The sequence below is a fragment of the Podarcis filfolensis genome, assembly GCF_964270895.1.
Source record: "Podarcis filfolensis genome assembly, chromosome: 10".
NCBI classification, from domain to species: domain Eukaryota; kingdom Metazoa; phylum Chordata; class Lepidosauria; order Squamata; family Lacertidae; genus Podarcis; species Podarcis filfolensis.
In genome coordinates, this window is record NC_139612.1 from 1195836 (window position 1) to 1221297 (window position 25462).

The window sequence follows — 25462 nt, forward strand, 5'->3', positions numbered from 1 at the left end:
GATTAGAAATTGCTTCCAGAAGTACTTTAAACAACTATATGCACAAGGGCCACAGAATGAAATGGACATTGACTGTTTTTTGAAAACAAATGGATTACAAAAAATCTCACAAGAAAGTAAAATAATGTTGAAATGTAAAATATCAAACCAGGAGATAGAAGGTGCCATTCAAAATATGCAATTAGGCAAGTCACCAGGACCGGATGGGCTGACTTCCAGATACTATAGATCTTTGAAAGAGTGGCTACTACAACCTTTGAAGGAAGTCTGCAATGAGATTTTGGAAGGGAAAAGGGCACCAGAATCGTGGAAAGAGGCTTATATTACCGAAAACGGAAACTGAAAAGACTCAACTTAAGAACTACGGTCCGATATCCTTACTAAATGTGGATTACAAAAATTTTGCTGACATTTTGGCCAAGAGACTGAAAAAAGTACTGCTGGAAGAGATTCATAAGGACCAAGCGGGCTTTCTCCCGGGAAGACATTTGTCTGATAATTTGAGGAACGTAATTGATATTTTGGAAAAACTAGAAGTGAATATAAACACTAAAGCAGTTCTGATATTTGTGGACGCGGAGAAAGCCTTTGACAATATTTCTTGGAGTTTTATGAAAAAGAACTTATAGGGTATGGGGGTAGGCCAAGGTTTTGAGAATGGTATTAGTGCAATATATTCTGAACAAAAGGCTAAACTAATTGTAAATAATGTTCCAGTTACAGATAGGTAGCCGTGTTGGTCTGCCATAGTCAAAACAAAAAAAAAAATTCTTTCCAGTAGCACCTTAAATGTGCTTCTTTCCAGTAGCACATTATGTTTGCTGTATCTGAAGAAGTGTGCATGCATACGAAAGCTCATACCAAGAACTAACTTAGTTGGTCTTTAAGGTGCTACTGGAAAGAATTTTTTTGTTTTGTTTTGTAAATAATGTGGTTACGGAACAATTTAAGATAGAGAAAGGGACACGACAGGGATGCCCAATTTCCCCATTGCTCTTTATTTCGGTCCTGGAGGTCCTGCTGAACATGATTAGAAGGGACCGGTTGGTTAAAGGTATACAGGTTGGAGCTAAACAGTATAAACTGAGAGCATTTGCAGATGACCTAGTTTTGACGTTACAGGAGCCAGAATCTAGTACAAAAAGAGTTTTAGAACTAATTCAAGAATTTGGTCAAGTGGCAGGATTTAAATTGAATAAGTCAAAAACTAAGGTTTTAGAGAAAAACTTAACACCGATTGAAAGAGGGAAGTTTCAGAATGAAACAGGTTTAACTGTTGTGAAGAAAGTGAAATACCTGGGGATTAATATGACAGCAAAAAATGGGAATTTGTTTAAAGATAACTATGAAAAATGTTGGGCGGAAGTGAAAAAACATTTAGAAATTTGGACAAATTTGAAGCTTTCCTTGTTGGGCCGAATTGCAGCTATAAAGATGAATGTATTGCCTAGAATGTTGTTTTTGTTTCAAACATTGCAAATTGTGGACGATGGACTGTTTCAAGAAGTGGCAGAAAGACATTTCTAAATTTGTCTGGCAGGGCAAGAAGCCAAGAATAAAATTTAAGATATTAACTGATGCAAAAGAAAGGGGTGGATTTGCCCTGCCAGACTTTAAACTTTATTATGAATCAGCAGCATTCTGCTGGTTGAAAGATTGGCTACTTCTTGAGAACACAGACATTTTGGATCTAGAAGGTTTTAACAATGTTTTTGGGTGGCATGCATATCTGTGGTATGACAAGGTTAAAGCTCATAAAGCATTTAAAAACCATATTGTCAGAAGAGCATTGTTTAATGTCTGGACAAGATATAAAGATTTACTTGAAAATAAAACCCCAAGGTGGTTATCACCGATGGAAGCGAAGGCTCAGAAAAAGCTTAATATGGAGGCCAAATGGCCAAAATATTGGGAGATTTTGGAACAAGAAGGTGACAAATTGAAATTGCAGAGTTTTGAGAAACTAAAAGATAAAGTGCGAGACTGGCTTCATTATTTTCAGATAATGGAGGCTTATAATTTGGACAAGAAAATTGGCTTCCAGGTGGAAAAATCCAAACTAGAAATAGAACTGTTAGAACCCAAAACTAAGATACTATCAAGAATGTATAACTTGCTGTTGAAATGGAATACTCAGGATGAAACGGTTAAATCTGCTATGATTAAATGGGCACAAGATGTTGGACATAACATTATGTTTGCTGACTGGGAACAGTTGTGGACCACAGGTATGAAATTTACGGCATGTAATGCCTTAAGAGAAAATATTATGAAAATGATATATAGGTGGTACATGACCCCAGTCAAGCTTGCAAAAATTTATCATTTGCCTGATAATAAATGTTGGAAATGTAAAGAAAATGAAGGTACATTTTTTCACCTTTGGTGGACGTGCCCTAGGATTAAGGCTTTCTGGGAAATGATTTATAATGAATTGAAAAAGGTATTTAAATATACCTTTGTGAAGAAACCAGAGGCCTTTCTCTTGGGCATGGTCGGCCAATTGGTGTTAAAAAAGGATAGAACTTTCTTTATGTATGCTACAACAGCAGCAAGAATACTCATCGCAAAGTATTGGAAGACACAAGATCTACCCACTCTGGAAGAATGGCAGATGAAGTTGATTGACTTTATGGGATTGGCAGAATTGACTGGCAGAATCCGTGACCAGGGAGAAGAGTCAGCAGAAGAAGAATGGAAGAAATTCAAAGACTATTTGCAAAAATACTGTAATATTAAGGAATATTGAGTGATGTTGGATTGAAATTAAGGGGTTATTAGCTGTAATGGTACAAAAGAATATGAAAAAATAGTTCTTTTTCTTTGTATATAAGTAAAAGTATAAGTTACAATAAGTTAAGAAGATGGATAGAAAATAAGGTTTTTAGCTGTAATGCTATGAGATAAGGATTTGCTGGATGAACAATTTAAACTGGAATACAAGAAGGGGAGGCATGAGGAGGTCAGGGAAATATGTTATTGAAAAATAAGTTATGAAATTTATGTGTTTTTAATATTTTTTCTTTTTAATTTTTTTCTTTTTTTCTTTGTTTGTATAAAATGGAAAACCCTAATAAATATCTTTTTAAAATAATAATAATAAAAAACAAAGTCTATTCAAAGATGATGCCTTGAAGGACATCCTAATAAGAATTTGAGGAAAGCCCCAAATGTGCTTATCACACACAAAGGGGGGGGAGTATTCAAGTGATACACCTTATTCTCAGTACCAGTCCTTTTGGAATTTCTGATACCAAGGGAAAGCCAGAGATTATAGATAGATACAACCTAAATGGCACAAAGTACCATTAAGTACTCTAACAAGCAACATCCAATAAAATTCAAGAATTCCATGGAAAATAGCAAGTTCCACCCCAAGGAAACTGGGTACAATCAACTAGAGGCTTTTGTCTATGATCTTTGAGAATTATTAAATAACAGGTGAGGCCCCCGCAGACTGGAGGCGGGCAAATGTTGTCCCCATCTTCAAAAAGGGAGGGAAGGAAGACACAGGTAACTACCGACTGGAGAGCTTGACACCGAAGCAAGGGAAGGTCCTAGAACAGATAATTCAACAGTCAGTCTGTGAGGACTTAGGAGAGGATGCTGTGATTACTAAGTCCCAGCATGGGTTTCTCAAAAATAAGTCATGCGAGACCAATCTCATTTCTTTCTTTTGATGGAATGACACCAAAGCTTTTGACAAAGTCCCCCACGATATTCTTGCAAGGAAGCTGGTAAAATGTAGGTTGAACGAGGTAACTGTTAGGTGGATTTGTAGCTGGTTGACTGACTGAACCCACCAATTACTCATTAATGGTTCCTCATCATTCTGGAAAAAAGTGACAAGTGGAGTGCTGCAGGGTTCAACGTCTTTATAAACAATTTGGTTGAAGGAAATGCTCATCACATGTGCAGATGTCACGAATCTGGGAGGGGTAGCTAATGTGACAGAAAACAGAATCAGAATTCAAAATGACCTTAACAGACTGGAGAACAGGACACAAGCTAACAAAATTAATTTCAATAGGAACAAATGTCAGGTTCTGCACTTAGGCAGGAAGAAGCAGATGCACAAATATAGGATGGGGAACACCTGGCTTACTAGCAGGCAAAAAAAGTGTTTTAGAATTAGCATGAAGTTAATGGTTTTAGAGATTTTTCGCTCCTGTTCCTCATCAGCAGAAGCCTAGAATAGACACCTGCCCTGGAAGCAGAGTTCCAGTAAATCAATGAAACATTGTGCATTATCTTACCTTCAAAAGAAAGCCAACACCGAGGTTTAAGATGGAATAAAATTTGAAAGAAACATCCAAAAACTTTTTAAACTGGATTTACCATTGTAGTGGGTTAGCTAGGAAGTACCCTTGATGGAAATGGATATATGGTGAAACCCAATGAAGTCACACTCAGAATAGAACCTTTGAAAGTTACATCCATGGATTTCAATGGGTCTGTTTTAAGTATGATTTAATTGGACATCACCCATAACCTTAGTGGCCAGTGGCTTTCATTTTGATTCCAAGACAAATCAATTTTGTTAAATAAAAATATTAGTTAACAGCTAATTTTAATAATTTTTAAATATGTTTTAATTACTTGTTTTCTAACTGTTTTAATTATAATTTTAACATTTCATGTAAACCACCTAGAGGTTTTGTTACAATCAATATAAAATTCATTAAATAAATCCACAGATTATATATATATTACACACACTCTCTCTCTAAACCTACACAGTTTTTTGGGTGGGAGGAAGGGACTTTTCATTTCTGAAATTTATAACTAAGGCGTTAAGGACTAAATTTAGTCAGAGCACAGTTTAAATAACATCCCAGGCCCATTCCTTTCACATGTTTGCCCTCAGTAGCTTACTACCACCACCAATGGTTTGCTTCTGGTCTTGGGTTTCTGCTTCATTAGGCAAGGAGGCAAAGCAGGAGGGCGAAAAACAATAAAAGGCTGAGGTGTTTGGGAGAAGAACAGGAAAATATAAGAAAAGTGTCATTTGTTCAAATATTACTATGGCTTCCTTTCTGGGTAGAGGAAAGGTGGCAGAGAGTGCAGAATCTTTGGGATTGTTGCATGGCTGCCAGGGCAGGAAAGCGGAAGACTCCAAGAAGTGCTATCAAGGTTGCCTGATACTGTGCAGACCTTCATTAGCCCTGAGAACATAAATCTTGCCTGGCCATCATTTCTCTAGCAAGACTGCCCCTTGGTGGTTAGATGCGGACACATCACAGCAAAAGAGCTGTATTTGATGTGCATCTGGTTGCACTTCAGTCTGTAGCATCTGTTTCTTCTGTCCTTCTAAATTGCAGGAATATGTGAACTTTCACGCTTCCTGCTTGTGATTGGATTTACAATTTGGCAAGGGGGGGGGGGGAGAAAAGAAATGTGCCTCTGTGCCAGGGCTGTGGTATAATTTTCCTGCAAGTCTGACAAATAATCCATGTGTGCTGCTTTAAGAGGGGCAGCTTTTCTTGGCCATTGCTTCTTTCCTAGCCTAACTAAAAGCTCTTGATGGAGGGGGCAAGTCCTTAACAAAACTAATACAGGCCTTTTAGCTTCCTCCAGTACAAAGCTGATTTAAATACAACAACAACAGAGACCCAACAAATCGTTACAAGGCAATGCACAATTCAGACAGCCTACCTCCAGGTTAAACAGGCATTTTGTTCAGAATATAGGGATCATTGGTTCTTGCAACCACCGATAAAAACTTTGCCACTGCTAATGTTCTAGCGTTTGTCCGGTCTTCCAATAGGAACCTGACATAGTGAGCCTCTGATTTTCCCGGGAAAGGTACCAGCAAGGGTAGTATCAGTTCAGCCCTGGCTTGCTGATATTTTGCACAGTGCAACAAAATATGTTTTATGGAATCGATGTCTTGAGCACACGAGCAAAGTCTGTCCTGGTAGGGAACTCCTCTTAAATTTGTGGTGCCCCTGTTGCAGTGACAGGTCCCTCCAAAGGTCCTTTGTAATTGTGCATTCATGGAGATGGTCTTGGGGCATAGATGCAGTATTGTTTGTGGTGGACATACTGCTTTGTTTGTGCATGTCTTGTAATATCCTGCTGAAATCCTGCAACTTTTCAGACCAGAAATGTTCTGGGTTTGGTTTTTTGTCCTGCTTTCATCGCACTACAGTGCAGGTGTATCACGCCCCCCCCCCCACCAAGGGTGGTAATATGGCAGCATTGGGGAAGCATCACAGAACAATAAAGTAGAATGATGTCTGGACAGTCTTGCATAATTCCACCATGAATGCACTATTACTGCAGCATCAGTAATAAAACATCACTGGGGACGGGCTCTGCATTTCCTGCTTTGTCTTATGTTGTAACTATATATTCTGTTTTAAAGAAAGTTAGCACTAACACTCAGTTCTGATTCATCAGCAGACAGCTTATGTTACATATGTCATACATTCCAAGGCAGGACCAGCATGTTCAGTCCAGTGGTTTGCATCTATAGGGTCAAAGACCAGTAAAGCCAAAATATGAGTAATGGCTTTCATGTTCCAATTCATTCAAAAATTTAGAGAAATTTATACTCAAGAAACATAACTCAAGGCTAATCCCAGATTTGGACAGGAGAAAGGAGGACAAACAAGTTGTTTCAACATTTTTTAATTTTTTTTAAGCTAGCAGTACCTCAGGTTTTCTACTGTGTGCCGTAACACTTTGTTATGTAAATATTAGCAGGCAATAATATTTACCTGATTGCTGAGAAACACCTCATCTGCTGATTTCTGCATATCAGAGATGCTGTCAACAGCCTAAGGACAAGTCTGGCCTTGTTCTTTCTGAGTAGTTAGCAACTCTGTGGAAATAATTTGAATTGGCAATGTTAAAACTTCAACATTTGTTCACTTTTTTCCTTTTTGAGAACTTATCTCTGAAGAGTCTGAGCAGCATTCTGAAACCAATTGTAATCCTGGTGGGGGAAAGTGTAAAAATATGTTTCAGCATTAGACAGTTGCTTTTATCCCAAACCGATATGCTAAGACTATGGGTTCAATAAGGAAATTTCTTATGGAAATTAGCCCGGAGTGCTCACTGGAAGGACAGATCGTGAAGCTGAGGCTCCAATACTTTGGCCACCTCATGAGAAGACTCGACTCCCTGGAAAAGACCCTGATGTTGGGAAAGATGGAGGGGGGGAGAAGGGGATGACAGAGGACGAGATGGTTGGACAGTGTTCTCGAAGCTACAAACATGAGTCTGACCAAACTGCGGGAGACAGTGGAAGACAGAAGTGCCTGGCGTGCTCTGGTCCATGGGGTCACAAAGAGTCGGACACGACTGAACGACTAAACAACAACAACATGGGTTCAATTGGTCAGAGCAAATGTGGTCCATATAAGGATGTGGACAGGCTGCTTGGACGAGTGAAACTGACCTTGATTCTTGCTAATAAAAGCCAGCCGAGAAGGTCTGGGCGATGGGCTCTGCGAGGTGGCGAATGCTTCCCTCTGTGAGGGAGTCTTCCCAAACCCACTGAAAGAAGTGCCTATTAAACCACTTCTTAAAAAAACATCTTTGGACCCAGCCAATTTGGTGAACTATCGGCCAGTCTCAAATCTTCCATTCTTGGGCAAGGTGATTGAGAGGGTGGTTGCTGAACAACCTGGAGGATGCGGACCATTTGGATCCCTTCCAATCGGGATTCAGACCTCATCATGGGATTTCAACTACAGTGGTACCTTGGGTTACAGACGCTTCAGGTTACAGACTCCGCTAACCCAGAAATAGTACCTTGGATTAAGAACTTTGCCCCAGGATGAGAACAAAAATCAGGTGGCGGCGGCAGCGGGAGGCCCCATTAGCTAAAGTGGTACCTCAGGTTAAGAACAGTTTCAGGTTAAGAACGGACCTCCGGAACGAATTAAGTTCTTAACCCAGGATACCACTGTATACTTCATCAAAGAAGGGTGGGAAAAAGGAGGAAGCCAAGAGGGTAGGGAGGTGTGGCATAGCAATGTAGCCTTTATTTCTCACTTGGAAAGGCTAAGATTTCCTCTGTACTTTTGAACAGCAAGCAACAGTAACTCCTCGCCAGCTTGCAGCACAGAGTGTTTATGCATGTGTCTTTGCACACATGTGCACCCAGGTCAAGATTCTCCGAGATTCAGCCTCTAGAAACGACAAGCAAGCTTGTCTACAGTATGTGTGTGTGTTTTTATATATGGTCATCAAGCAGGCATACGCACAGCACATCATACATGGCTCTTATGTGCACATTAGTTATGCATACAGTAATGAGACATGTTGCCATGTATCTTTGCTTTTAAAAGGACTCCCTTCTTCTCCTTTCCCACCTACCCCATGTACCATTTTTCTTTCCTAATCATTATCACCCTACATTCCATGAAGGAGCATGTTCTCAGGCTAGGAGTTTTGTTTTGTATCTTCATTGTTTTTGCAGTGTATTCTGTACTTCTGCAAACCCCTCCTAGCATGCCTGATACCTCCCTTGCTTCTTAGTGGCCTCATTTTTGGCAGCAAGCCTGGAAGCACTCAGCTGTTGATTTCCCTATTAGGAGTGATTCTTAGAACTTTTATTATTTATGCAATCACGTTAAAAAAAAACCCCACAAGTTTGCAAGTAGTTCTCTTAAAGGTGACCTTTGCCAAGGTTTATCTGAACACAGAAATCTTTTGAACACAGCAATCAAAGCAGCCACGCCAAAGCCTCTTGCCATTTCCATAACACCAGGAACATACACTTGGAAAAACCAACTGCAGTATCACTGGATCTCAGTGTGCACAATATTCCTGTCAACTGGAAATGCGCCATGTTTGAACTTGGCCTCAGGAATGACTTCACACAACATTTTACTCAAATGTGACTCTGGGGAGGGACAGCAGAGAGGCTAATTATGAAAAGCACGCCAAGCGGAAACTGCTGCCAAGATGTTCAACTAGACTGTGTTAGAGGAAAGTCTTGCAAACTGAGATCAGCTAGTTGCCCAACTGGCTTAAACAAGGGGAATAATTTATCCAGCAAAGATCAGTTGTGCCAATTAAATGCCACCTGCTTTTAATAGAAGCCTGCTTGATGCAGAATCACAGACACCCTCACCTCCTTTTGTGATCAAGCAGTTAGGAGCTCAGAGGCCTGCCTAGTGGTGGTGAGTCAGTTGGCAAGAATGAGATTCCAACCACCAGCTACGTTCAATGGTCATGCTAGGGAAGATGGTAGAGAAAGTTAGGGCCCAAAGATGCAACTGTGCCAAGCACTATTTTCAAAATGGTCACCCTATGCATACAAAAAGCAGGTAATCTGGTGTCTTTAACAGTAAGGAGCTACAGGAAAATGGCGCTGAACCTTTCTCCTCCTACACCTTACCTCCATTTGTGGTTCCAGCCACAGAGATACACCTCCTCCTATTCTTTTAAGTCTCACAGAACACTAACTGAACGCATTGCTTAAACCCCACAGAACAATATATGGTCAGGTTTTGAGAATTCCCACACTTGGATTTGCTATTTCTAAGCTTCTAAGTGATTGGAACATCTTCAGTTCCAGCCAATGCTACCACACAACACTTTCAGGAAAATTTCCTAAATTGAGAAATACAACCTTGTACCTTTGAGTCAACGGTTTCATTAGGTTCTCTGAATTCAAACATAGAGGTCAGTGCACGAGCAGCACACAGGCTTCCTCTCATTGTTAAACAGCTGAATCAGTTTCAGCAAAGAAAGTAGTATCAGGAATCAAAATACAGTGCAAAGTAAATTCAAGCAGGGGCAGAAACTATTAATTGCAAAACTTACCCAAGAGGTTCTGCTATGTTTTAAGATAAAGACAGCTCTCAAGCAGCAGAATTTGGGGCATTAATCCATATTAATGGTCCTATGTACCATCTAGAAAAGATAGAACTATGCCCAAACCCCTAAGATGGGAATTGTGCAGAAGGAGGGAATTCAGAAATCTCCAGCTGCTAGCTGGCTTTTCACGTTTAAGGGGACGGAGATGCACATCAATTTCCTGTAAAAATCTTTCAACGATGAACCAGATACTAAAGCACCAGTCATAAAACGGGACACAAAGACAAAAAACACCACCCCAATTCTAAATTACAACACTTTATTGCAGCATCGGCAAAGATCAGTTTTCTGAAGCTGGTGAAGATCGGGCGGCATTTCTGACTGTGTGTACGCAAGTGTGAAATGTAACAAGTTGTACAAGTTTTGTTTTAAATTCTACATGCAGAACTCAACAGAGGTAAAAAGAATTTTAAAATAGTTCAGAATTTTTAGCATACAGATGTGCTCTTTAACTGAATGTACTAGACCTACGTGAAAGCAAACAAACAAAAAAATCCCCAGAACTATACTAACAAACAAGATTGTCAGAAACTGACCCAGAAACCTCATTTCCATTTAGAAAAATAAAAATTCTACTTGTTGCCAGCTAATTTTTCCTTGTGTTTTAAAATATAGACACAGAGGCTTATCAACCCATGAAAGTCAACAGAACGTTCAACTCCACTTGTCGGCATCTGTCTGTCATGCTGACTGGCACATTTTGGTTTTCAATGGTGCTTTAACGAGCTCCTCTAGATCCTTTCATAGGCTGGCATCAGGCTGTTTGAAGCAACTTTGGATCAATGCTCTCTTACCTTCCCATCCACTCTGACCTTCAGTAGACCATCCCACTTCCCTGGATCTGCTCCCTTCATCACTTTCCCCCTCCCGCAACACATGCAGAGAAAGGGTTTCCCCCTTGAAACAAAATCCTCTTTCTCATGGAATATCTGGTGTTTTGGTAAATCAGGTGCTGTCTATTTTACCCTGCATGTTGGGGTTTACTATACGATAATTACCTCTTGCTCTACCACTTCTCTAATGCAGACTGGAGCCCCAGATTAATATTCTCCTGACATGCCATGCCCAATTCAGAGAAAATGCCACTCCTATTAGGTTTGCTTTCCCCCATACTTTGCCATCAAGACCGTCTCCATTCCAGCGTAATCCATCTTATTTAAGTTGCGCTTTGTTGTAACTGAACTGCTCACTGGTAAAGTTAACCATCTCATTTATTTGCTTCCATTCTCATGAGAAGATTAATCCTCACATGGTTCCATAACAAGATGCTTTTTGTTTGTTTGGTAGGCTGTGACTGGGAGCTTCCGCATTTTCTGTTTTTAGTGGAGGCTGGTGTATCTGCTCTATGGCTCCAGCCTGTCCCAGATTTTCGATTCTGAACTCTCTAGACCGACATGCTCAGATGTGTCCGCTGCTCTCGTTTAATTGCTGGAGGACTCCACTAATCCACAACATTGGAGATACAGGGCCTAATGAAATGACGCTTGCTGCTGGATCAACGTCTCCTAACAAAGAAGAGAAAAGACAAAGGAAATGCATATCAACAACAAAGAACTTCTGGTGAAAATATCAGACGCCCAGAAGAGGAGCTCAATAAAATTTCAAGTGGTCAGGCTGGAGCTTCTCTCTCCAGGACTCTGTGATTACCCCCATGACTGAAAGAAACAGGATAAATGTTGCAAATCTGCATAATTTATACATGGGGCTGGTAAGCTTCTCAATGCAGTAGATTTATTTATTATTTATTTTACAGTGTAGTCTCAGAACTGACTACAATAATGAGGTTTTACTGCAAGGTTCTTCAAGGACCAGGATCTAATAACATTCTTAGGCATGTGCAACCTGACAATTGTTCTTCCTCAGCACTCCACAATCTATGTCAGAGGTAGGGAGCTGGATTTGACCAGCCCTCCATGGGTCTTTTTTTTTTTTTTTTGCATTCCCATTTTTTTAAATAACAGAACAAAACTGTGTTAGTGTGCCATGTATAAAATCAACCCTAACCCTCAGTTCGCTGATTCAGTCCTTAGGACAGGAATCAGCTAACCAGTCCCATCGGTGGAAGTCCTGCACAAGAGCTCCCTCCTCCTGAAACTGACATGGGGTTGGGAGCTCCCTCAGAACAGCATACCTAGGCAGGAGGGGGGAGAATTTCATCTGACAAGCTGCAATGCTTGTATAGAAGGAACAGCTGGAAGTTGACTTCCACCATTAGAATCCAAGGCTTAGATGCTGTTGTTCCCAAGTCACATTTTTTCCTGCAAGTATATCTAACATTCAAAGCTGAATAGGAGCTGATCTTTCAAATATGAAGTTCAAACCTACACAGACATATTTTGAAAAAGGTATATTTGGGTGAACTGATTATTTTTGGTGTCTTGTGTGGTCTACTGTAGCCTCTCTGCCTGTATCCCTTACCTTAAAATGCCACGTTGACTACTAGAGTAACCTTTTATACTCTATGGCACATTAAACCGTAGTGCAATGGTTTAATGTCAACAAGAAACATGCTAGTGCATGCTGCTCAAAACCTCCTACAGCACATGCCCCTTGCTCCTGGTAAGCTATCAGTCAAGCAAGGCCAAGTCTGGCCAGTCATGTTGTTCAAATCTGGACTTGTGGTTGGTTCCCCCCACCCCCCGCAAACTAACTGTGGTTACTGTTCATGGTTGGTTGGAGGAAATGAACCACAACCCTAGGTTCAGACAAAACAATGGGCCACACTGGCTTGTTGCATTCATGGCATGGCAGGAGCAGGGTAGATATGCAGCAGGAACTTTTGAGCAGTGTGCACCAACATGCTGCTCTTTCACATTAAATGGTTTAATGTGACACGGGAACTGGACCTATACCTGGAACCCTCCTCCCCCAAAACTCACTTTTCTTTCTGTTTCCGTGACTAATCTCAGCTTCGGCGCTGTCTGTTCCCTCTCTCTCGCCTGATCATATTAAAAAAATAGGAATGATAATGAAATTGAGAAGTGCTCTAGTTTCTGTATGAACTGCATTCTTCTGCAATATACTTATTTAGTTAAAGCATTTTATACCCTGCTCTTCAGCCAAGAGGCTACCAAAGCAACTTAAAGTTATCCTATTTCATCTTTTTTGAGGCTCAAAGTAGTACCTTTTTCGTAAGTGGGAAATACAATAGGTACAAAGGTTAATTTTAATTTCCAAATCCCCCTCCCCACTGTAATTTTACACTGCAACTGCTCTGTTACACCATAGATAATGACTATGGTTAGGCAATGGATTCACAATTATGATCATGAAGTAAAACAGACATTGCGTATTTTTGGAGACATTAATGTGATTTCATTTCTCCCCCCAATACAGAGACTGGTAAGGAATAACCCCCAAGGTGACCTGAATTGAGCCCTATAACAGCTATTGCTGCTCCTCTGGACAGGAATTGCTGGGCAAAGGGACCAATTCAAGAGAAAGAATTGAAGTGAACAGAAAGCGGTAAATCCTGCTGCCAAGGCTAAGTGTGAAAACCAGGAAGCTCCCAGTTCAAATGTCATTGGATAAGTCACCATTTCAGTTCCACCACCAACAGCAACACAGACAAACTGAAATAAAAAGATAGAAAAAAAGAACTGGATTTCCATTTTGGTGGGTATCTTGAATAAGTTTCAACGATGTCCTCTGACTCCCTATCCATCAGCTGAGGTTAGGACTGCCTGTCTGCCAGAATCAGACATCTGGGTAGCATAAATGTCCAGGGTAGATTAGGGCACTGTAAACACCCATTTGGAACTGATGAGTTTTCTCCCTTCAGGTAAAGGTACAAGTTCTCAAGTTTCATTTTTATGCATTGCTTCCATTACCTCTGACATAGCATTAAACCAACACTTTGCTAATTTTGGTTCCATATCATCAATTTTTTCAAAACATTCTGGTTCATAAGCTACTTTCATTGCTTTATGTCAGTGATGGCCAAACTTGGCCCTACAGCTGTTTCTGGACTACAACTTCCATCATCCCTAGCTAACAGGACCAATGGTCAGGGATGATGGGAATTGTAGTCCCAAAACAGCTGGAGGGTTGAGTTTGGCTATCACTGCTTTATGTGTAGTCTGATAATTTTGAAATTCACTCTGATAATGTACAGGTGCTCTCCTTCCTCTTTCAGAACATCTTAAAATAGGAGTACTCACTGTTTCAGATTCTACCTTAACATCAGTTTCTCTATCCTGAAAAGTTTCTTCACTCATTGCTGTTTGTCTCTTAACCGCCTGTTTGATTTTTCAGTTTGTTTCTGTGTCTCACTTTGAGATAATCTCTGACTTGAAGGAAGACACACTTCAGAAGTATTTTGTCTACCTTGTACTTGCGCTCATGAAAAATGACATCTCTGCTCACTATTACATTTCTGCTTTTTAGAGACCCACAGTCTATATACCCTTTTGTTTGAGAATCATAACCAAGAAATGTACATTCTAACCCCCTTGAAGAGTTTCCTGCATGTCTCTGCTTGAACATGCACAAAACATTTACATCCAAACACACGTAAATGTCCCAACTTGGGTTTTCCAGCATGAAGCAACTTATAAGGAGTAGTGTTAGTTACAGAGGTATATAATCTATTTAGAATGTAGCTAGCGGTAACCAATGATAACAAGGCGGTGGTCCTATCAACCCAAGATTCTAAGCAGAGACATGAAGCACTTAACCCCTGAAAGAATTCCCTCATTCCCTCATAGGATATTATCACTTCTATCCTAAGGGTTTTTTATGTTTGAAATAGTGAAAGCTGCAAGAAGTTGAAAACAATGCAATAATCATCCTGTTTCTAGAATACCTACCTTCCACCAGTTTTAAAGATTAGATCGGCATTAGGTGCTCCCTTTGGATGCTGATAGCGAGGCCGCCGTTCCCTGTTGGTATTTGCTGGAGCTGGCCGCTGAGCCAAGGATTGCATCATCTCTGCATATTAAATATACACATATTACACATATAAATATTAAAAGTAAAGAAGGCAACAGAGGGTATAGCTACATTGCAAATTCAAAGGAGTTTCAGGGATGGCTCTCATTTTTTTAATCTTTCAATGGAAGAATCCTGGGAAATGTTCTTTTGTGAAAGAGTTAGACTGTGACACACCTGAAACACATGAACAATAAATAAAACACATTTTTCACAATTTTCCATTTTTGACAAAATACATTTTTAAAGGTAAAACACTGGCATTTAAGATGTTTTTTATGTGCACATTATTTACCAATATTTTTTTCTGCCAGTCAGAAACCACAGTAACTGATTGGTTATTAAATGAGCAAACCATGTTTCCACTATGCTTGATGGAAGGTTTTCACCTATGATTCCTTATCCAGGCAACCAGCCCTACAGGCTGGGTGAAAAAGCCACTTCAAATGATGACAAATGTCTATTTAACTGACATTTATTTGAAAGATTCAATCTTTTAATTTTGTTTAATATGTTTTTCTTTAATTTGGTAGTCAAGAGAATAAATGATCTGTCAATTCCTTTGCAGGAATTTGGAGCAGGCCCACACAAAACCAGTCAAATGGTCCTATGTGGTAGAAGGTTGAACCTCAGCAATAACCTCATCTATACGAAGGCCCTTTGGAAGGGTAACTCATACCTTGATAGTCCTCTTGTTCCTGCCGTTCATTGATATCCAATGTCAATTTTTTCATTCTCATCCTCTCCTCTTGCTCAGCTTGTTGTTGATTCCAGTGATTTGCAGCCAATTGAGACGACATTGGCACATTTAGGATCTTAAACTGAAGACAGACAAGACACCTCTGAGAACTTGTGCTTATTCTTTTAATGCTTGCATACTGCATTAGATTTTTATTCTGGCTGCATTTTTAAACTTATTGTAGTTTTTTATTGTACCATTGTATAGTTATGGGGAAGATTTTTTGTACAATTTATTTTATGTGGTGTCTTATATGTAAGCTCAATGAAAGGAACAAATGTATGACTCAACATGTTCTAGATGGAAGAAAAGTGCACAAATGTTGCTAGTTTTTATTTGCACCAATACTTGCAACTCTGTAAGTCCAAACTATTTCCAGAAGTGGGTTTTGAATGAACAGTGGAATGTCAGTCAGGTTAAAGATGACAAAACACTGAGCTAATCCTACAGATTTCAACAGAACAGAACTTCTAAAGTGAAAAAGGTGAATACTTAGGAAAGAAATGTGCCATTAGCTACAGAACTTTGCTACTTTAAAGTATTTCGTATATTATCATGCCAATCATTCACACAGAGCTTCAGAATGCACTCGGAGCCTTTCACATACATTAATTTGTTCCATTCCTTACAACTATCCTGCAAGGTAGATCATTACGATTCCCATATTGCAGATGGATGGCCCAGGAGAGACAGTGGCGCCCCCAGGACCATCTAGCAAGATCACAGGAGAGGAAAGATTTGAAGTAGATGCTTCACAATTCATAGTTTTTGGTTTCAGCTCCCATGTTAACATCAGCTCTTGATCCAGTCTAACATGCGACTACTGCTGTGCTATAATGGCTGTAATATAATTAAGCTAAGTGATATCATTTAAAAGTGAAAATATTCTGGGAATACATTATTCTATTTTAACAGCAATTTCACCATTTTCATGAATCACAGCTAGATAAAAAATATTCAAACATATACCACTCTCTGTGTATTTTTCAGAAGTAGTTTCTTGCTTTAGGCCCATATTTATGAGATGGTATTTTTAAAAAAAGTTCTCCCAAAGGAAGGAAGGCAAACAGAAAGTCCATGTGACGCTTCAGTTCCTTATGATAGTCTGACTAAGACATGTGAGAGCCACAGCTGGCATTCCTATCTGCCCTCCAAAAACAAACCAGTTTCAAAAGGAGGTGATGACAACTAGGCAGCACCTTTCCAAAACAATGTAGTAGTGTCACTGAGCCAGCAGTCAGTGAAGTATACAGGATGACAAAAATTACGAATGAATTTAATATTGAAAAAGGCAAAAATAACGCCCTTGTACACAAGGCCTCACCTGTTGCTTGTTGCCTTTTCGAGTTAACATGACAAAAGGCATGGTGTCTCCAGATTCAGACTCTCCTTCTCCACCACCCAGGGGTGGACCCTTCTTGAGCTGGCTCTTGAGATGCAAGGGAATTGCAACGTCTAACTGATGCACTTTCACCGATTCCCCACTCCTTTGCTGAAAAGGCAAGAAATGGAGGTAACAACAAAACTAGGATACCATTCTTTAATTTAGAAAAACAAGTTAATTCCAGGGCTGCCTCACACACCACCAGGTGGCTTTTAAGGCTCCAGTAAGTCATAATGAGAATCTAGGCCTTTCAGCATTACTTCCAGGTTCAAATGTTTGGAATTAGAAATGGTAGGTGGGTCAGCAAAATTATAAATTAAAGGCATATGCCGACAATGTGGTTTTAACATTGGAAAACCCACTACAAAGTGTGCCGGCAGTACTGGAAGGAATTATGGAGTTTGGTAAATTGACAGGTTTTAAACTGAACAAAGATAAAACAAAAATGATAGTTAAAAACCTGGATAGTCAACTTATGAAGGGTTTAGAAAGAGTCAGTGGTTTGAAGAGTGAAAAAAAGTGAAGTACTTGGGGATATGGTTAATGACAAACAATCATAATATTATTAATGATAACTATGTAAAGCTTTGGAAAGAAATCAAGAAAGATCTGGAAATTTGGAGTAGAATGCAATTGTCATTGTTGGGTAAAATTTCGGTTATAAAAATGAATATACTCCCAAAGATGCTATTCCTGTTTCAGACAGTACCTACAGTTAATGACATCTGAAGCTTGAAGGAGTCGCAAAAAGATCTATCTAGGTTTATATGGCAGGGACAGAAGCCCAGGATAAAACATAAGGCCCTGATTGATACTAAGAAGAGAGGTGGCTTTTCCCTTCCAGACTTACAATTATATTTTGATGCATCATGTTTATGTTGGTTAAAAGAATGGATTTTATTAAATAATAATTACTTATTGGATCTGGAAAGGCATGACCTAAAATTCAGGTGGCATGCATGCTTACGGTATAGAAAGGCTAAGCTATATAAGAGTTTCTCAAACCACATGATTAGAAAACACTTGTATAGGGTATGGGAAAAATATAAAAACTTATTAGAAAGGAAAACACTGATGTGGTTGCCACCAATAGAAGCCCTCACAAGGAAAAAATTAATACACAAACTGGAGCACATATAGAGATTTGCTGACTATTACTGGGGAGGAATACAAATTGAAAGAGTATGGATCACCTTCATGAAGTTTTCCTTCATGAAGTATTTAACACCAAACAGACCAGCTAAAGTGTCAAAATCAGTAAAGGAAATGTAAGGTAGCAGAAGGAACATTCTACCATGTGTGGTGGTCATGCAGTATAATTTAAAATTACTGGGAAATGATTTATAATGAATGTTTAAAAATGTCCAAAAAAGCCTTTTCTAAAAACCCAGAAGCATTTCTTTTTTTCCTTTTAAAAAAAAGATTTTCTTGGTTTACAAAAGTACATGCCTTGTCTCTTTCTTCAAGTTGTACAGTCTTTTCTACAGATCAGCTACAATTGTTACGAGACAGTGTTGAGTTACAGTATAAGGTCAAGAAGGGGGTGAAATTTATATTTTTTGCAGTGTACGCATGGGGTTTCATGTCAGCGTCAACTAGATAGGTTCTCTTTCTATTTGCTTGTTACGTTTCTTGGTAGTGAGAGGAGTTGGGGGCCCGAGGTATGACTGGTTGTCTGTGGCTGGCTGTGATGGGGTTTGTTTGCCTTTGTGAGGGGGGCAGGAGGGCTTGTTGGGGCAAGAAAGCCAGGCTGATTCGAATGCTGTCGGTGGGTTCTTCTTGTTGTCTTGTTGGGCTGTGTATGTGACAAAGGGAGCCATGCTGGGGTGAAGGTGTCCTCTGCTGGGATTAATTACAACAGAAGTTGTTCAAACAGAGAGAAACTTGTTTCTGTATGTGACAACTGCCGCATGTGTGTTAACAGCACAAAAATGAAAAACAGATCAGGTACCAACAAAAGAAGAAACTGTTGGAATATGCGGAGCTAGCAGGGATGACCACTGGAATAAGAAATCAAAATGATAAAAGATATAAGGAGGACTGGATATTTTTTATTGATTATATGAAAAAGTAGCAGGATGGCAATATTCTCAGCAGTGTAAGCAATAACTAGATTAATGTGAGGAGTTGAGATAGAATGAGGGAGCCAAGAAAACACAAGGAGAAGACAAAAAGAACCATGGAAGAAGATGAAGGGAAGTCTGTAAATGATTGTTTTCTGTTTTTCTGCTATTTTTAAATTTCTGCTTTTTATTATTTTTGAGGTTTTTCATGTATTATTCTTGATGTTTGCATTGAAATGTATCAGAAACACAAACAAACAAATCAAAAAATTTAAAAAAGGAATGGTAGGTGGATATCTCAGTTGTTTGGTATAGCATAAAAATAGGAGAGAAACTTTGAATTACTCTTCTAAGTAAAAAAAGTTTAATTTTTGATATTCTATATGTACATAATTTAGCATGCATATGTACATTTTTATATTAAAAAAACCTGGGTACATATATATATATATATTTAGAGCTGGAGTTCTGATTGATCTATTAGAAAGCTTTGACATAAAAGTTAATGTCTGAAAGATGTAAATTTTATTCTCCCAAATTTGTTCTGAATGTGGGAAATAAACTGCTCTCCTTTTCCAGTTTGTAATTATCTTTAAATACAGCATTTATTGTTTATCTTTTCTATACAGTATATATTCAGCTCTTTAACTATGAATTTTTAAACTGATTTTAGAATACCATGAAAAAGGAACAGCAAGGACCAAAAGGCCTGCTGCTGTTTTTGCTTTGTTTCCAGCTGAGTTTTGGGGGCTCCCGTTTTTTGCTTCACACACTACATTTTTAAAGGAGATATACCCATGATTTGCATGAATGTTTTAAGCAGGTGCATTATTCAGGTAGTTGCCCCTGTGCTATGGTCATAGCTCTATGCCAGAAGTACAACCAATAGCACATCTAAGAATGCTAATATGTGAAATGGGTCCCCCAAAGTAAAATACTTTGGTTTCTCTCAGCTGATTTAACAGTTATGTCCATATTATAGCATGAATGGTTTCAAATTTAGCTTGTTTCAAACAAACCAGAATTAATGTTTGCAAGCTTCTGAATTCTTCTTTGCAGCCACATCAGAGAAGATAAGCACACAAGCCGGGTTGGGGGGTGGGGGGCTTGATATACAAGGAAGAATTGTAAAATAATCCCTCCATGCTAAATGTCATTGTGTATAATGGATACCAATAAGAGTAAGACATATGAGTGACTGACTAAAAATCCCATTAATACCTGTAAATTTTCAAGCATCATTTTGTCCAATGCCTGAATGAAGTCTTCATCTTCAGCACATGGGACACGCTTAAGTCCACCTCCTTTAATCATGACTTCCTGTTAAATAAGGGAGGGCAGGGAAACAACATTATTATGTTCTCTAGATTAATGTGCATAAGTTATCCCTCAATTAGGGTTGGCCAACAGGCTGAATCTTGCCTGTGAAGCAATATCTGGCCCCCAATGGCCATACAAAATTTTACAATAAAAATGTGGGATAATTTCAGTCATTAGGACAAAATGTTTTCAAAAAGGTAGAGAGAAGTAGAAAATAGTCCATGTTTTAATGCTTTGGGATTTGTATGTAATGCAGCTCAGGCATGTACTTAAGTGCACGTGCTCCATTAACTCCTTACTGCTCCATGCAGCTAGCTGTATTCTTTGGAACCAAGCCACCTGAAGAGTTGGATAGGTGGCAAAAATAAGAAGGTGGCTGGAGTATGGGCCTCTCTCACTCAGGCTAATGGAAGACCAGGGAGCAGGGCTTTTGGACAGGTCAACAGTCTTAAAATCATTCCAACTACCGGTCAGAGGGAATTAGTACAATTACAAGCTCTCACTATAATTAAGGCTTTCTAGTTCTAACTATTAGGTTTAATGCTAAATTCTTACTTTTAGTTATGTAGGTTTCATATTGGGCTTTCTCCACAACACACACTTGGCTTCAGATAGGGGAGGAAATATGCTTGCTTTATAAAAGGGACACCACTTGTATCTCTCAGAAAACAAGGCTACTTTGCAGATTAGTTTCTAATACAGGAAGTTGAGTTAGTTGAAGCACAATTTTAAGTTTCCTTTAGCTGCCCCTTCTTTTAAATTACAAATAAAGGAGCTGCACTATGTATTTGTTCTCATAAAGTCTTAGCTTCAGATCCTATGCATAGATGTTGCCAATACAACAGCTGGCAATACAACAGTAAATTTCGTTGCAGGGTAATGTGACCAATTCTATGAGGTACTATTTGTTTTAATTAATGCTCTGGTCCATGGGGTCACGAAGAGTTGGACACGACTAAACAACAACAACAATGCTCTTCCATAACACAAGACTTCTACGGTAGGCATTTTGTAGGTTTCTGATAAATCCAGTCTAGAGCCAAACATCAGTTACATCTTCGTAACTTGATATTCATATGAATTTGTGTGAATTGATAATCCAAAGTAAACTAATTAATATTAACACCTACGTACTTAATGGCCTGGTTTGCATGCACTAAGTTTGCATGCACCTGTTTGACATGTGCTTGAGTTCTTCTCTGCACTGTGTACAGGGTGTACAGGGGTTCTGCCAAGTTTAGATTCACTTGCAAAGAATCTCAGAATAAAAAAATTCTTCCAGTAGCACCTTAGAGACCATATTGGTATGAGCTTTCGTGTGAATGCACACTTCTTCAGATACCTGAAGAAGTGTGCATGCACACAAAATCTCATACCAATAACAAACTTAGTTGGTCTCTAAGGTGCTACTGGAATAATTTTTTTTATTTTGTTTCAACTACAGCAAACCAACACGGCTACCTACCTGTAAAGAATCTCAGCTTTGTCTTACCTAAGAGCCAGGGATCTTGGCTTACAACAAACAGTGGTTTAAAAAGCCAGCTTCATAACCCATGATTTGAAATTGATTCGTTTAGTAACCAACCACCGTTTTAAAGCAGAACTCCTGGTTTTATGTAATGCTCAGCAAGATTTTTTGAATGAACACTAAATTCAATGGAAGTCCTTTTCCTGGCAGCACAAGAGTAAGAGAACAGAGGGGGAAAGAGTTCAAGTCCAATGTTTTGCTTGGGCTTGTGGACTCTTGTCCATGTAATACTGCTGAAACAGTAAACCATGATGTGTGGTGTGGCACAAGCCACACTTGAATGCAGTGTGCACAGTGCTTTTGGTATGCGAGTTTCATCTTAAAGTTGGAATCTGCTCCAGAATGTAGGATGAAGTGGGGAGGTTGCTACCCATTTCAAGAAGAACTGAAGTGGCTGCCAATCCACCTGGCCAAGTTTAAGGTGTTGGTGTTGGTTGTTGTCTTAACAACTTAGGACTAGGTTATCTGAGAGAAAGCCTCTCAATAGATGTAGCTGTTCATAGAGACCTTCAGATGAGTCAGTCTGCTGAAATTCATCTTGCGGTAATCTGGGGGAGGGTGTTTTCTGTTGTGGAACTCAGCTTTTGGAATATGGCAAGCACCAACTTGGATGCTTTGGTGCTTGCTAAAGACTTATTTGTTTTGTTCATCCAGGCATTTGCTGGTCATTAATATCAAGCCTACAGTACTTATGTGGCTTGCTGTGGATTGAGACCACTAATTGACCTTCTAATGAATGTTTATAAGAAATGTTTTAAAGAAATAAATAGTACAGCAATACATACAGTATTTTCTTCATCAGTTTCATTTTCCTTATTAGAGTCTGTGAGATAATCAGTATTTTCTTCTTCCTCCTCTTCTCCCTCTTCGTCATCATTATCAGAGCCCTCCTGAAATGTTTACTGGAGTTTTAATGCATGATCATAAACCATGTTTTAATGAAACTGATTAACATATACACACACTTAAATTTACACTGTCTCAGAAATCTCTCCTCCATGGTCATTTCAGTTCTGCTTAGCCTGTTGATGGTGAGTGAAGCTCACTCAGAACCAGTTGCACTGTGCATGGCATGCATATGTTCATTCAAGTTCAGAAACTCATTTACCCCCCTTCTACCCTACTTAATAAATGACCAGAGCTCCAAGAGACTCCAAGTGGGTCCGGCAAACAGAACACAACTTTGCAGTTCCCATAATAAAATCATACTTATCGGCGGCAGTAGAAGGACCTTGAGCACAATAACTACCAGGTTACCTCCATCTTTGATATTTGGAGCCTCAACTGGTAATTACTCATTATGATTGGCAACAGTTACACAGCCCAGCCCCTCAAATTGTAGCTTAGTAAATTAATGGTGAAAAAAGAATACCTCCTCCTCTGGCTCATTTATTTCACTTTCATTTCCAGATTGCTCTTCTATCTCAACTCCACCTTCTTCCTCCTCATCATCTTCCTCAAGGTTCTCTCCCTCAGTAATTGACTCTTTAGAGTCCTTGTCATTCACAAGGCCTAAGAAAGGAAATAAGAATTATTAATGAGTGGCATTAGAAAGAATTCTGACCGTGTCTGAGATCCAACACACATGTACTTGTAAGGACTACTGAAACCAGTGGCTATTCACTCCCAAGTAACTAAGGTCAGGACTGCAGTTTTACTTAAGAGATACATGCAAAGGGTCAAGCTAAGTTTATGAACAATTCTCAGGACATTTTACTGTCCCATCAACCAACATTACTATTTTCTTTTGATAGATGCTTGCCCTAATTTTTTAACAGAGAACCACAATAATAATGGCTTTTGTTACTTGATTTTTACTTGCTTTTTATAGTTTTTTTGCCAGCACTAAGCATGTGATCAAAATGTGGAATGCATCAAAGGAATTACGCAATTATCTAACAGAAAAAGGGGTTGTGAGAGTTGATATTAAATGCAAGGTTATTTTTTTCCTTTTCTTTTTTTTAACTTTTGTTTTGCTTTAAACAGGTACATATAAATATAGACAACCAAAATTACAAAGGAAAATTCCTTAATAGTAATGAAAAAAAACTAAAAAAAGACTACAAAAAATATTGAAGTACATGATACAGAACATAGGCAACTATGGGAAAGATAAAAGAAAAGAAAAAAGAAAAATAGAAGGGGGAAAAAAGAAAAAGGAAGATGAGCCAAAGCAGGAAAGCTCATCTATTGTACACTTCCGTCAAGCTCACAACAGATCATTATTCTTATCAATTATCTCTATCTGCATTCCAAAGGAATCCCTCATCTTGGTATCAGGGAGCATTTCTCTATGCGGTATCATTCTAAACATAGCCAGATCTTTCTTGCTGAGCCCTTGTCCCCTAAATAATTATTTAAACATTCCCATTCTTCTTTCACCAATTTTTTAGGTTTCTCTCTTATTGCATCTGTCAGCTTTGCGAGCTCCAAGTACTCGCACAATTTGACTACCCATTCCTCTTTAGTGGGTGTATTTTTATCTTTCCACTGTTTTGCCACTATAACCCTTGGTGCTGACGCTGCATACATAAATAGCCTAGTTTTGTTTTTGGGAATATTATCTGATACCATTCCTAGTAAAAATTATTCCGGTTTCTTGCTAAATGTAGTTTTTATCAATCTACAAGATTATTATTTATGTTACATTCTGATTCTACAGAGAACTTAATCCTTCTGGGAAAGATAAAGGAACAAAAGATCTCTGCACATTAGAAGTAGCACAACACACAGGTCAGACCATGCAAATGACGGTACAGTGGTACCTCAGGTTAAGAACTGAATTCATTCTGGAGGTCTGTTCTTAACCTGAAACTGTTCTAAACCTGAGGTACCACTTTAGCTAATGGGGCCTCCCGCTGCCGCCGCACAATTTCTGTTCTCATCCTGAAGCAAAGTTCTTAACCTGTGGTACTATTTCTAGGTTAGAGGAGTCTGTAACCTGAAGCGTCTGTAACCCGAGGTACCACTGTAAATACTAATTTATACCAGGAACAGATTCACAGACCAGCCTGCATCCCCATCCTCACTATATGTTGCTACAGTCCTCATAACATATTTCAAAATTCTAGAATGAGTCAAGTACATACTCACTTATCCTAAAAATTTATTCAAGTTACAGAAAGTACTGTACTATATAGCCAAAAAATGCAGAAACAGACAACAATGATTTCAGTTCCTTTCATTCTTGATGTAGCATTCTTACCTAGTTTGATTAAGAATTCCCTTTCCAGTTCTTGTACCTGCCTAACAGATTCTTCCAGGGAATTGCACAGTTTTATCTTTGGTCTCAGTAATTCTAATGTATCACTGATCATATAGTCAATGTCTATAGGGAACGGGTGATCTTTTGTCCAAACATCCAGGCTTTTCTTCCACCAAACATACCTCTGGAAAGACACAGATAATTGCAAAACAGATAGGCAACCACTAGAATTAGTCTAGTGAAATTCAGATCTTAACATACAAAGCTAAAACAAGGAACAAGGCTAACTTATCCCTAGGAGAAAAACTTCAAGCTTTGGGGGGAATAACCAGCTTAAATATCTTTTTCATTTTATTATGTAGTTTCCCAAAAGCCTTTAGCTTTTTCACATGTCCGCCACATATGAAGAAACGTCCCTTCATTATTTTTACACTTCCAGCATTTATTTGACATAGTC

At 39.0% G+C, this 25462-nt stretch overlaps 2 protein-coding genes across 16 annotated transcripts in view; one reads left to right on the forward strand and one right to left on the reverse strand.

The window, feature by feature from the left end:
• LMNTD1 (lamin tail domain containing 1) overlaps nucleotides 1–15603 on the forward strand; it is a 221718-nt gene extending 206115 nt beyond the window's left edge. The window contains exons 11-12 of one of the 4 annotated variants that reach the window (XR_014539396.1): nucleotides 13174–13452; nucleotides 15335–15468. Coding sequence is in view for 2 of the 4 variants with exons in the window: in XM_083575225.1 (XP_083431351.1) it covers nucleotides 15335–15478 (144 nt within the window). In the remaining 2 variants the exon portion in view is untranslated. Of the gene's footprint in view, nucleotides 1–13173; nucleotides 14639–15334 lie in introns of those variants that run through there. The other 3 variants (XM_083575224.1, XM_083575227.1, XM_083575225.1) reach the window with 3 other exon arrangements.
• The window catches only part of UPF2 (UPF2 regulator of nonsense mediated mRNA decay), a gene marked incomplete at its 3' end in the record, with an annotated part of 55558 nt that continues 40175 nt past the window's right edge, over nucleotides 10080–25462 (reverse strand). For 6 of the 12 annotated variants that reach the window (XM_083574945.1, XM_083574940.1, XM_083574950.1 and 3 more), the window contains 9 exons: nucleotides 25006–25189; nucleotides 23173–23312; nucleotides 22586–22690; nucleotides 20174–20272; nucleotides 16830–16997; nucleotides 15446–15587; nucleotides 14646–14766; nucleotides 12717–12776; nucleotides 10080–11342 (listed from right to left, as the gene is read on the reverse strand). In XM_083574945.1, the coding sequence (XP_083431071.1) occupies nucleotides 12743–12776; nucleotides 14646–14766; nucleotides 15446–15587; nucleotides 16830–16997; nucleotides 20174–20272; nucleotides 22586–22690; nucleotides 23173–23312; nucleotides 25006–25189 (993 nt within the window). Of the gene's footprint in view, nucleotides 11343–12716; nucleotides 12777–14641; nucleotides 14767–15445; nucleotides 15588–16829; nucleotides 16998–20173; nucleotides 20273–22585; nucleotides 22691–23172; nucleotides 23313–25005; nucleotides 25190–25462 lie in introns of those variants that run through there. The other 6 variants (XM_083574947.1, XM_083574944.1, XM_083574949.1 and 3 more) reach the window with 2 other exon arrangements.